The sequence below is a fragment of the Danio aesculapii genome, chromosome 3, assembly GCF_903798145.1.
Source record: "Danio aesculapii chromosome 3, fDanAes4.1, whole genome shotgun sequence".
NCBI lineage: Eukaryota > Metazoa > Chordata > Actinopteri > Cypriniformes > Danionidae > Danio > Danio aesculapii.
In genome coordinates this window covers 56,678,024-56,692,021 of record NC_079437.1, presented here as the reverse complement: position 1 = coordinate 56,692,021, position 13,998 = coordinate 56,678,024, and the positions used below count along the sequence as shown (strand labels likewise).

General features: G+C 37.8%; 1 protein-coding gene across 1 annotated transcript in view; it reads left to right on the top strand.

The window, feature by feature from the left end:
• The first annotated feature begins 1,472 nt into the window (after window positions 1-1,472).
• The window catches only part of hid1a (HID1 domain containing a), a 38,658-nt gene continuing 26,132 nt past the window's right edge, over window positions 1,473-13,998 (top strand). The window contains exons 1-5 of the mRNA XM_056454280.1: window positions 1,473-1,592; window positions 4,065-4,214; window positions 7,701-7,871; window positions 9,692-9,814; window positions 13,717-13,823. Coding sequence (XP_056310255.1) covers window positions 1,527-1,592; window positions 4,065-4,214; window positions 7,701-7,871; window positions 9,692-9,814; window positions 13,717-13,823 — 617 coding nt within the window. The 5' untranslated portion in view covers window positions 1,473-1,526. The remainder of the gene's footprint in view (window positions 1,593-4,064; window positions 4,215-7,700; window positions 7,872-9,691; window positions 9,815-13,716; window positions 13,824-13,998) is intronic.

The window sequence follows — 13,998 nt, the reverse complement described above, 5'->3', positions numbered from 1 at the left end:
ATTATTATTATTATTCATTCATTCATTCATTCATTTTCTTTTTGGCTTAGTCCCTTTATTAATCTGGGGTCGCCACAGCGGAATGAACCGGCAACTTATCCAGAATATGTTTTACGAAGCGGATGCCCTTCCAGCCGCAACCCACCTCTGGGAAAATTATTATTAATATTATTATTATTATTATTATTATTATTATTATTATTATTATTATTGTTGTTGTTGTTGTTATTAGAAGAATAAGAAAATACTTAATGGGAAGGGGACATAAGAGGAATCTGGATGTAAATGAGAAACAGACTATATAAATAAGAAACATGCGAGGTGTTGACGTAACGAATATGCTAGTTAAACATCACCCAGCTACCATTCAATCAGATTTGCTCTTCGAAGTCAAAAGTTAACAGCTTTTAGAAAGGTGATGTTTGAATTATTTCGTATTATTATCATTGTATATTTATATCATATTTTCCAGTGATGGGTTGCAGCTTGAAGGGCATCCGCTGCCTAAAACATGTTCATTTCGCTGTGGCGACCCCTAAATAATAAAGGGACTAAGCCGAAAAGAGAATTAAGGAATGAATGAATTTAGATCATATATATGTCATATATCAGGCGACACAGTGGCTCAGTGGTTAGCACTGTCGCCTCACAACAAGAAGGTCGCTGGTTCGATTCCCAGCTGGGTCAATTGCCATTTCTGTGAGGAGTTTGCATGTTCTCCCAGTGTCCGCGTGTTTCCTCTGGGTGCTCCGGTTTCCTCCCACAGTCCAAAAACTGTGGTGAATTGAATAAACATGCTGGATACGTTGGCGGTTCATTCCGCTGTGGCGACCAAAAGGGATTAAGCTGAAGAATTGCATATGTTATATATCAGTTACCTGATCATATATGACAGCTGTTTTCCCTCCATTGTATTTTTTTAATGCTCAATATGCTAAATAACTCTGTATCCGAAAGCCATTTTACTCCTGTCGAATGTGTTGCTTAGATTTTATTATGGAAATGCTTTTACTTCAGTTATATATTTAGTATAGTTAAAAAAACAACAACAAAATGAGTCGATATGCCTGTGAAAACTAAATGATTCAATGAAGTATTTGATAAACAGCCTCTCCCTGGCAACTATACTGCCTAGTGCGTTTGGAATGTACGAATCCTACTATGGCATATTCGCCAGATGCCTGACTTATGAATATTAATTAAAGCCTACATGGGTTGCTTGGTAACCCTTCTGCTGCGTCCAGTTACGTAACATAAGTAATATTAAAGAGCCATTAGTGGCTCATTTACTACTGGCTGTCTAAAGCTCGGGGTGGCGTTTAGCCAATCAGCGACGCCTACTGGTTTTACGGCATCGCCTCATTAATATTCATGAGCTTCTCCTTGCCCATAGTAGGAATGCTAATGTCATCCCGGAAGTTTGCGGCTTTAGCGCAGCACCGCCGCCTCCGCGAATGACACACGCAGAGGAGGAGGAGACGGGATTACAGCAGCGCCTCATCAATAAACCATCATAACAGCAGAAAATGGGGAATTCCGACTCGAAACTCAATTTCAGGAAGGCGGTGATACAGCTGACCACGAAGACGCAGGTTTGTGTGGCTGTTGTTCTGCGAGGCTCTTATCAGGAGCGTGTGTTTGTTTCCAGATGGAGAGACTGCGCCTACCAGACCTCTGCAACACCTCACACACACACATACACACGCACACACACATACACAACCATACAGGCTGTTTATATTATATGCGTGAGTCGGTGCTGTTCATTCAGAATAATCATGTTTGTGTTTGCCCATACAATAAGACAGCTGTACAGGTGTCATGCGTATTTGTGTGAGTAAATATCAGCGTTCTGTTGCTTATCTCCTCAGTCGTTTTCACTATTGTTATTGTCTTTGCTGTAATATTATTCACCACTTCTTTAAAAAGAAAATTAAAAATGCAACGTTAAAATGCTCTACAAAATAGCAGCTGAACAGATACGCAATGGAGCTAAATCACGTGGGATAATAACATATGTTTTAAATGTAAATGTTGCTTGTTTGTAATTTATATATATATTTTGTTATTTTAAAGCATAAACTTATACTTAAAAATTAAGTTTTAATTAAAGATCCCAACTACTGTCGTGACGTCTGATGTTATTGTTATTATTATTTTTGCTTTTTGTCCGCTTCGTCATGCACAAATATTGTGTTGTATAGTCCATATTATGTATTGTATAATGTATATTGTACATATCTTTACTTTATATAGACAGTATATAGAATATATTGCGTATTTATATCTAATATATATATATATATATATATATATATATATATATATATATATATATATATATATATATATATATATATATATATATATATATATATATACACACACACACACACACACACACACACACACACACACACACACAGTGCATCCGGAAAGTATTCAAAGCGCTTCACTTTTTCCATTTTTTATGTTACAGCCTTATTCCAAAATGGATTAAATTCATTTAATTCCTCAAAACTCTACACACAACACCCCATAATGACAATGTAAAAAGAGATTTATTTAAAGTGTTGCAAATTTATTAAAAATAAAAAAGCTGAAAAATCACATGTACATCAGTATTCACAGCCTTTGTTGTGAAGCTCTAAATTGAGCTCTGGTACATTCTGTTTCCCCTGATCATTCTTGAGTTACAACAGCTTAATTGGAGTTCACCTGTGGTAAATTCAATTGATTGGACATGATTTGAAAAGGCATACACCTGTCTATTCAAGGTCCCAGGGTTGACGGTGCATGTCAAAGCACAAACCAAGCATGAAGACAAAGGAATTGTCTGTAGACCTCCGAGACAGGATTGTCTCGAGGCACAAGGCTGGGGAAAGTTACAGAAAAATTTCTGCTGCTCTGAAAGTTCCAATGAGCACAGTGGCCTCCATCATCCGTAAGTGGAAGATGTTTGGAACCAACAGGACTCTAGACCTAGATCTGGCCAGCCATCTAAGCTGAGTGATCAGAGGATAAGCGCCTTAGTCAGGGAGGTGATCAATAACCCAATGGTCACTCTGTCTGAGCTCCAGCGTTCTTCTGTGAAAAGAGGAGAACCTTACAGAAGGACAACCATCTCTGCAGCAATCCACTAATCAGGCCTGTATGGTGAAGTGGCCAGACGGAAGCCACTCCCCGCCTGGAATTTGACAAAAGGCATCTGAAGGACTCTCAGACCATAAGAAACAAAATTCTCTGGTCTGATGAGAATAAAATTGAACTCTTTGGAGTGAATGCTAGGAGTTACGTTTAGAGAAAACCAGGCACAGCTCATCACCAGGGTAATACCACCCCTACAGTGAAGCATGGTGGTGGCAGCATCAGGAAAGATGAATGCAGCAATGTACAGAGACATCCTGAATGAAAACCTGCTTCAGAGTGCTCTTGACCCAGGACAGTGACCCAAAGCACACCACCAAAATATCAATGAAGTGGCTTCACAACAACTCTGTGAATGTCCTTGAGTGGCCCAGCCAGAGCCCAGACCTAAATCCTATTGAACATCTCTGGAGAGATCTGTAAATGGCTGTACACCGGCACTTCCCATCCAACCTGATAGAGCTTGAGAGGTACTGTGAAGAGGAATGGGCAAAATTCCCGAAGACGGGAGTGCCAAGCTTGTGGCATCATATTCAAAAAGACTTGAGGCTGTAATTTCTGCCAAAGGTGCATCAACAAAGTATTGAGTAAAGGCGTTGAATACTGATGTACATGTGATTTTCCAGGTTTTTTATTTTTAATAAATTTGCAACAATTTAAAAATCTTTTTTTCACATTGTCATTATGGGGTATTGTGTGTAGAATTTTGAGGAAATAAATTAATTTAATCCATTTTGGAATAAGGTTGTAACATGTATGTAACAATAAGGCTGTGTTCAAGCATGTCATGTGTGCTTGCCATTTGTGTCTGTTGTGTGTCTGGTGTATGCGTGTATGTGTGTCTAGTGTGTGTGTGTGTGTGTATTGAAATGGTTTCCAAATGTACTGAATTGCTGTCCTACCTCTTTCTCCACTAGCCTGTTGAGGCCACAGATGATGCGTTCTGGGATCAGTTCTGGGCAGATACTGCGACCACCGTGCAGGATGTGTTTGCTCTTGTACCCGCAGCCGAAATCAGAGCCGTCCGAGAGGAATCACCCTCCAATTTGGCAACTCTGTGCTACAAGGTATTTTTCACTGCTTGTGAAAGGTTTTCTTTGTGACAACTTACTTGTTTTATGTTCAGTCCACTTAAATTTGTAATAATGAAGTTAACTAAATCGATTTGTGTTGGGACTGCATGAAGGAACTGTGTGGAACTCAGCGTTTTTCACAGTGTAGTGTCTGGAGTTGTAGTGCTTGCAAGGTTTAGATGATGCCGCTTATGTGTGATACAGACATGCAGTCATTAGAGAATGTGGCTCAGTAGCGATTGTGTGAGTTTGAAGCTGTTGGTGGAACAGGAAAACAGCTGGCACTTTGCCCTTCCTGTCTCAGTCACTGGACTTCCTGTTTGAGGCTGGCAATCAGAAAGAAAACATGGTTATAAGTCTTCCTAGTGTTCAAGACCAGAGTTAATTAAAGGTGATTGCATTGATATAACATGTTAAATTGTTTATAATTAGAAGTTATGTGGCGTAGACAAGTGCACGAATTCTCCAGAAATAATTGTATATGTTCATTTTCAATTCTAGGATCTGGCCCTAATTTGAAATGGTTGGTTTTGACCATATTTAGAAGGGTTGTGAATATTAATACCAGTACCACATACATACACACTCACACAGCATTATGTACTCTGAAATACAAACATATTTCATTCATTCATTTTCCTTTGGCTCAGTCCTTTATTTATCAGGGGCAATGAACCGCCAATTATTCCAGCATATGTTGTACACAGCTGATGCCCTTTTAGCTGCAACCCAGTATTGAGAAACACCCATACACTCTCGCATTCACACACACAATCATATACTACAGCCTATTTTTGTTTACCCAATTCACCTATAGCGCATGTCTTTGGACTGCGGGGGAAACTGGAGACAGTGATAACCACTGAGCCACTATGCCGCCCAATTACATTTCAAAAGGATTTTAAAGTACAATAGGGAACACATTAAATTCGTATTAGTTAAATTTTGTTAATGCATTAAAACCAACAGTGAGAAATAGCCTTATTATAGTTACAGTGAGCTCCATTATGGGGTTTTGTTTGAAGAATTTTGAGAAAATAAATAAATTTTAATTCATTTTCGAACAAGGCTGTAACAAAACAATATGGAAAAAGTGAAGCACTATGAATACTTTCCGTGTGCACTGTATATGTTATAAGTTAGTCAATAAAATACACAGCAGATTTTTTTTAATTAACTCCATTTTAAAAAAAAATGAATTCTGACTTTTGATTTTAACGTGTTATTAGGAATTAACAAAAAAAATCACCTAAGATTAATAAATAGTTTTGTAATGTCATAACATTGACATTAAATGTAACTGAAGTTAACAAATAGAGCCTTAATGAACTGACAAACAAAAGAACAAAATGCCCATAAAACATTTCTTTTCATTGTCATGGGCCGATTAAATTCCTAATTAAAGGTGCTGTATGTAAGATTGACAGCCAGTGGTTGAGCTAGCAAATGCAGGTGGCCAGATTGACAACACCAAGAGGAGCGAGCATGCCTGACCATCGATAAAAGGAATTTTATTATTTATTATTTAGATTTTTTTTTGTCATAACCATCCCCTGACATTTCTGTTATAAATGGTTTATGTTTCTCGCGGCTGAACAATAGCATTAACTTCTATGACAATGATCACCTCAGGTACTGATTATGTGCTTTATTAACGAATTGTGAGTTTGATTACAATTTTATGTGACATTAATTGATACGCTAAAAGCAACAGCATATAGTTTACCTCAGATCTTGACGATAAATTAAACATATAGTTTGAAATTGAAGAGGTTTAATAATCAAGCCAACCTGGGGTGTTGAAATGTAAATAGATAAACTGTGGCAGTGGGCTGGTTATAGAGAACAACACAAAGACAGGTATTCTGACACAGAACCCACACTTTAAAAGGAGAATAACTGACTTTAGCATTGTTGTTCAGATAAACAAATATGTTTACTTAACATGTTTCTTAAATATCTGCATGCTCACGCTGCATTCTTTGAAATACTTGAGTAATTTTACTTGACTATGTGTTGTTTTAAGGATTTGTACTCAGTTTGCAGTGAAACACGGTTATTAGTGTTAATGACATTTACAATTCAAAGCTATTTGCCCTTTTACTTGAATATGATTTATACACTCCTAGTAAGATCACTAAGTATAATGTACAACTAAAACAATGTTGCTTTAAAGTGATGCTTCTAAATATAATAAAAATAAAAAGATATTGCAATTATATAGTGCTACATTTTTGGTCTTACACTTCTTTGGTCTTGCGTTTTAATTGTTGTTGTTTGCACTTGATAGATATTTTTGACCTTTGCCATTGCGGTTTTTGTTTCCACCCTTTAATCAAACCTCTGTTTGTCTGACAAATTGCTTCATGATATTTATTTTACTTCACATTAGAGGACAATGCAATGTGATGAAACAAGAATTTTCTGGATTATTTAACTTTTTTTTCATTTAAATACAAGTTACTTTACTCACATATTTTTTAGATACTTTTAATGAGTAAAATGTTCGTTAAGTATCTGCACTTTCACTTGAGTAGAATTGTTGAGCACCTTTACACTTCTGACATAGATATTTACATTAGATGTCGCCTACCCTGGTGTTGTCTATTGGAAGGAATGCGTCAATAGAGCCGCCATTTTAGTACAGGGTAGCGCTCCTTTGAAATGAATGTGGGACCAAGCTGCAGTGGAGGACTGTGGCCATCTGGAGCCAGAGATGCACACATCTATGATTGGGATTTTTCACGGTGGTCATTATGAAAAAAAAAAAATTATTTACGAAAATTATAAGTTTACATTACTTTTCTACATTAATGGATAAGTGATCACACGATATTACTGACAAAAAGCATGTGTTTGTGTGTATATAAATGTACTATCCTCCCTCCCTGTTAATTTTGATCTAATCCATGTCCTGAAACGCACTCCCTCTCCCGCGTTCACTTCTCATTCTGATGAATGAAGCGATTCGTTTGTGAATGAATCTCCGTTATGAACGACTCGTTCACTTAGTCGACAATAATACAAGTTTCTGGCACCTCAGCGTCTTTTTGTCATATTTCATTTACATTGTTTGCTTCTTTTATTCAACAAAACTAGCATAAGGCCAGTATTTAGTGCAAGTTAGTGTTACTTTACCATATGGTGAATCCAGTAGGTAACTGTATCATCAATAACGTTGCTTTTCGAGCACAAAAGTTTGTAACATACAATAACGAAACCTTACCTATGAAATTTTCTGCCTTTGTGCTTTGTTTTCTTTGTTTGCTCATTACTACACCTGTACACAGCGTTAAAGTCCAGCGTCTTCACGTTGTAACGCTGTCTTGACTAGTGTGGTTGAATGACATTTGTGCTCGGAGCACTGTACAAATGTGGTGGCGCTATTGGCGTATGCTCAGAATCCGAATGTGATATCTAGTGTATATATATATCTATGCATTTCTGATGTGTAGGCATTAAGGCATGTGTTTCTCTCAGGCAGTGGAGAAGCTGGTCCAGGGAGCCGAGTCCGGCTGCTCCTCAGAGAAGGACAAACAGATGGTGCTGAACTGTACCCGAATGCTCACCCGAATCCTGCCCTACATTTTTGAGGACCAGGACTGGAGAGGTTTCTTTTGGTCCACCATTCCTGGCACCGGCAGAGCAGGGGTGAGGTTTAGCATCTACATCTGCACAGTTTACTGCTGTAAACTCACCTACAGACATGATTGGCAAGCTTTTGTAAGAAAAATAGCCCAATGGCCAGTCAAAAATATCCTAAAACTGGCCAAATGGACAGTTAAAAATATCCCAAATCTAGCCCAATTGAACACTAACCCAATGGCTGCCAATAATAGCCACAAAAACTTGCCCAATGGCCAGTCAAAACTAGCCTGATGGGCAGTCAAAATAGCCCACTGGTCAGTCAGTCAAAAAAAAAAAACTAACCCAATGAACAGTCCAAATTGGACCAATGGACAGTTAAAAAAAAGACCAAAATGAAGCAAATGGACAGTCAATGTTAGCACAATAGCCAACAAAATTAGCCCAAAACTAGCCCAAGGGCCAGTCAAAAAAGCCCAAAACTAAACCAATGAACAGTCCAATTTATACCAGTCATAATTCAAAAAAGGCCAAAAAAGGGTGATAACCAGCTAAAACCAGCTTGACCAGCCAAGCCAGGCTGGGAGCCCAGCCAAAACCAGCTATGTCCAGCTTAAACCAGACTGGTTAGGCTGGTTTCAGCTGGATTTAGCTGGTCATTTTCCAGCCTGGAAATGGCTGAAAACCAGCCTGGAAATGGCCAAAACCCCTCTAAAACCAGGCTGGTCAACCAGCTAAAACCAGCCAACCAGTCTAGGCTGGTTTAAGCTGGATTTTTCAGCAGGGGAGAACATAAAAGGGTAGCTAAATCTCCAACACTATTCTTCAAAACATCACAATGTCCTTTCCTGCAATATCTGAATATATATTCTGTGCAAAATTCTTTATAGATATCCAGTCCTTTGTAACGGTGGTCACACAAAAAATAAAATATGTACACTTACATAAGTAACCCAAACAGTATTATATGTCTTAACACTAAAAATGAAAGAGAAAAAAATAATTTACTCAGGTGAGGATCGAACTCGGGTCAGCGGCGATGTAACGCAACATGCTGACCACTGGACCACAATGGCGCTGTTATACCGGTGCGTTTGGAAGAAAAAATAAGTCTTACACTAACACCTGCAAGACTCTTTTAACCACAGTATTACTTTCTATTGGTGGCTCAATCTTTTTCTCCCCTTAAGATTTCTGATCAAGTTATGTTAGATTTATTATTGTAGTGAATCATCAGATTTTCATTGAGCAGGTGTAATATTAATTAATATTAATTATTCGAATTATTTTTCACTAAGGTGCCGCTGTTTGGGGTCGAATGATAGTTACATCCTGACCTGCAGGCTGCATTTTGCTCACGGGGCTGCGAGAAAATAAATAAAAAGAGCGGAGCTGCGGGAAAATAATGAATAAAAAGAGTGAGGCTATGGTCAAATAAATAAATAAATGGAAAAGGTGCGACTGCTGGGAGTGCAAGCAGCTAAGGACACCGGCCCTCGCGGCCAAAAAAATGGACCGGCCCACCGGGAATTCTCCCGGTCCTCCCGATTAGCCAATCCGGGCCTGATGTAATCTCAACTGAAATATAAACAGAGGGTGGTGCACAGTGTAGCTCCTCCCCTTTTTAAAACAGCCAATATCATAATAAAAAAGCATATTATAGTCATAGATTATAGATTTAAAGTTCTTTCTTTCCTTTTTTTTAATCAAAATAAGATGAATATTAATTCATCAAGGATATACACAAAAGCATTTTAAAAACAAAACTTATTTCCATTGTGGTCCTATTCCCAAAATTATCATTATTAAATCTTATTAATAATTACAGTTAAAGTTCAAATACAGTGATGACTTGTAGTGATTATTTTGTGTGTTCTTGTGTGTAGATGGATGAAATGGAGGATGATGATGAAGGTGCGCGTCCGCTGGCCGAGTCTCTCCTGCTGGCTCTGGCTGACCTGCTCTTCTGTCCAGACTTCACTGTTCACAGCCACAAGAGAGGAAGACCCGTGAGTTTAGCATTACATTTATACTGCGCCCTTTAAACATCACAATCAAGCTTGGGGGATTCCTTGATGATATTGTTATTATCATTATTCACATTTGGAATACATTCTCACAATCATTTAATTCCATGTAATGCCACGTTTAATGAAGCCTGCAGTGTTTGGCTTTCTGGTTATCCTGTGTTTTGACTGGCTGATCAGAGAGCGTTTCAGTGAAATTGGGCACACCGATTAGGAAAGGCTCTCGCATTTAGACAGATTTGCAGATTTTCCACAGTTGTCACACTAATTATCTTTTCAGGCTCTTCTATAAAATAAATGTATTCTGATGGTTCTGTTGAAACAGAAGCTGCCTTTGATTCAATTGATGCAGATGTAAAATCTGTGTGGAATCAAAATGTACTGCCTTTATTTCGCAAGCCCACACTAGCTATGTTTCTATCCAAAAATGTGAATTAAATTTATTGCCAAAACTGGAATATCGCATAAAATATGTGTGAATAAAGCAGCGTTTTCAAACAAGACCAAAATCGTCACTTCCTGGTTAACTGGTGCCAAACATCAACAATAAAAATGAAATTTGCTGCAGTAGGAGAAGCTGCGTGGATCATGTCTTCATTTAATAAATGACTTGCGCCTGAGCAAAGACGTTCTTGACAGTTCTGAAGGTCATTATTAATATAATAACACTAATACTGAAACGGTTACAGCCTTTCAGAAGGACCAAAACAACATTTCAGATGTTTTACAGTGTGCTCAACCTGCTTGTACATCCATTCACACACATTTTAATCATCACATGATCTCTTATAAAAAAAAAATCACATGACCTTTTTTTAAAGGGCACCTATGGTGAAAAATCTACTTTTCAAGCTTTTTGGACAGACATATGTGTAGGTATAGTGTATAGACCATCATATTGGGGTGATATAAACACACCCATAAATATGGTAGACCAATTGGAGCGGTTTTCAGACCGACCGCAACTTGACGTAGAAGTGTGGTCCCCCCGCCCACCAATATTGATTGACAGCTGCGGATTAACATGTCTCCTTCATAACGCATATATTCATATCAACAAGACAGGATGTGCACAAAGCAACCGGGAATAAAAGGTCTGCTCAGTTTGCTAGGATCATCAATCATCATCAAATGTGACCAAGAGTGAGTTTCACAAGTTTAAAATGTTTTAAAACAGTGCATGTGTGTAAGGAATTACAGCGATTTACTTCATCAGCACAGCCGCGTGTCAGAACAATTATAAAAGAAGATGCTTCAATCCCGGATTGTGGATGTTAAATCAGATTTATCAAAGCTAAATGCGCACGCTGTCTGTGTGTGTGTGTGTGTGTGCACTGTGTGTGTGTGCGTGAACTTTGTAACGACATTGTGTGTGACTCATCATTGCAACTCCACAACAAATGCATCAAATACTCATTGTTAAAGTTCTTACTAAAGTAATTTCTCACAAACGCTACATGAGATCTGCTTCCTGAGGCAGCCGAGGGCGGCGATTGCTGACAGGCACGTGGGAACGGTGGGCGGGGAGGACTAGCCTTAAAGACCCAGCACAAAATAACAGCAACAAGCTTTTACCAGCTATAAAACAGAAACTTCAGAAAGCTATAATAAATAATCTGATGGGTGTTTTGAGCTGAAACTTTACAGATAAATTCTGGGGACACAAACGACTTATCTTAAGTCAGAAAAAGGGGTAATCTAGGTGCCCTTTAATGCACATACTGGAATTTGTTCAGTAATAGTGTTTCCATCGTAGTTTATGTGCATCTTTTCTTATCGAATAAAAAGTTTATCCTTCTCAGTTAGGCGTATGTTTTTTTGCGCATTTTCAAAATTTATACGCATCTTGGTGTTTCCGTTAACCATTTTTTTTGTGCATATCCAAAAGGTGGATGGAAACATAGCTACTGATGTTCTTTAGGTGAACAATTCATTTGTGTTAAATGAAACGGTTTGTTTTGGTAATATTTAATAAAAGTCTGACCTTCCACATTTGGAGTGGCGGCCTGTCTCCGTTGACATCAGTTTGACAGCTTCACCATGTTAAAAAACAAGCTCTATCTAAAAAAACCTCTATTTTAATGATCTAGGTGCAAAGTCTAAAGCATGTGGTGCAAAAGCATTAAGGCCATGTCCAAATCCACTTTTACTGTTTAAGGACAGAAAAATACTGTCTGCACCCTGGCGCATGGTCTAACAGGGTTGAGCTTATTCTCTTAATGACTTATGGATGTGTTTTGAGCATAACGTGCATTAAACCAATCAGAGTCTGATCTTCCATTCCCTTTAAGACTCAGTTGCGTTGCACCATGGCGCATTTGCTATCTACATGGCGGACAAGTAAATTACAATGCAATTACATGGCATTGATAAGTGGAAAAACTGAACACTTCACTAGCGAGAAAACGGTTGAACAGATCATCTGCAGCGCGAGGATAAAGAACAAGTCTCCTCCATTCAGCCTCTTTACTTTCTTTTCAGTTTACTTTTACTCTTTACTTTACTCCTTTACTTTCGTGGAGTAAGGAAACGGGTTTGTAAGCTCTCCACTGAAGACATCCATTAGCCTACATATTTAATTTAGTTTGTTAAGCGCAAAGATTTCTTTCAAAAATATTTCTAAATTCATTTTTAATTTCCAGCAAATGAATAAATGAACAATAATAATGAAGTGTGGTCAAACAACTGAGTTATATCCAAACACACGTCCTGTTCTTATGCTCCATATGGTGATGAATACGTCTCCGACAGGTGAACAAATCTAAACTAGTTTTAATTAAATATAAATATGCATATAATAAACAAAACTGCTAATAATAATAACATTATGCAAATGAAAATTGTCATGAATAAACTGAAAAAAAACCCTGAGGTGAAGAAGGCATGGAGGCAGTGGGTTTTATATTTATGTAGAAAAACATTTTAATCCATTGTTTTCTTTTCATATGGAAAGATATTTGTGTATTGCTGTACATCCTGTGTGTATTAAGCAATGTGTAAGCGTTTAGACCTGCACAGGCGCATAACTAACACGCTCTGCACTGGACTTTCAGCTTTTAGTTGGTCGATGACGTGATCTATTTCAGTTTCTCGAAATAGCAACTCACCAACAATGCGTCTTAACACACCTCCTTTTTAGACCGTAACACCCATGAGTCCACAAAGTCGCACAAATAGATTTGCTATTTAAACAACATGGTGCAAAACATCAATATTACTGTAGCGCTGGTCTGAAAATTGCAACAAATTGCGCCGTACGCACCCTGTGCCTTATTGCACCGTGTGTATGATAGGGCCCAAAGAATATGACATGTCAATTTACATTTATATGTGTACATGTATGATTCAAATGAAATCTATTTCCAGCTTTTGCGAACCTTGTTTTGCCTTCAGATGCTTAAAATAAGTTTTAAAATCACTTTGAAAAAAGTCATTACAAATTTTATTACCACTTCTGGCTGAACATTCATTGATCGGGTTTAAAATCACATCAGATAGGATCAAATAACTGTATAATATAAATGTTTTATTATAAATGTATTCAGCTTTTTTCAAGCTTTATTAAAGGAACAGTTCACTAAAAAATCAACATTTGACACTCAAGTGGATTCAAACTTATATAAATGTCTTTCTTCTGTTGAACTCAAAGCAAGATATACTGAAGAGCATTGGAAAAAGCAGCCATTGCCACCAATATTAAGAACAAAAACACACAATCTTTCTTTATGTTCAACAGAAGAAACTCAAAACAGGTTTGAAACTAGTGGAAAATGAGTAAATGATTGCAGAATTTTCACTTTAATAATTTGTCAATAATAAAATTTTGTGCATAGTCAGATTTTTGCTGAATTCAGTGTGTGATTTAATTTGTGTGTTGTGTCCAGGACTCGGTTGAAGACATGCAGTCTCTGGATAGCTGTGAGTACATCTGGGAGGCCGGTGTGGGTTTTGCTCAGTCTCCACCGCTCAACTACATCCATGACCTCAACCGGTGAGAGCCACGCACGTGTGTTTTGTTTGAGTTTCCACCGTGGCCTTTTAATCAATAACCACACAAGACATCTGAAAGGCCAGACCTGTTTTTCCACTTAAACCGAGATCCAAATCAGCTGCATAAAAAGCAGATTAGTGCAAACAAATGGTGTGTATGTGTTTAATGTGTGTGT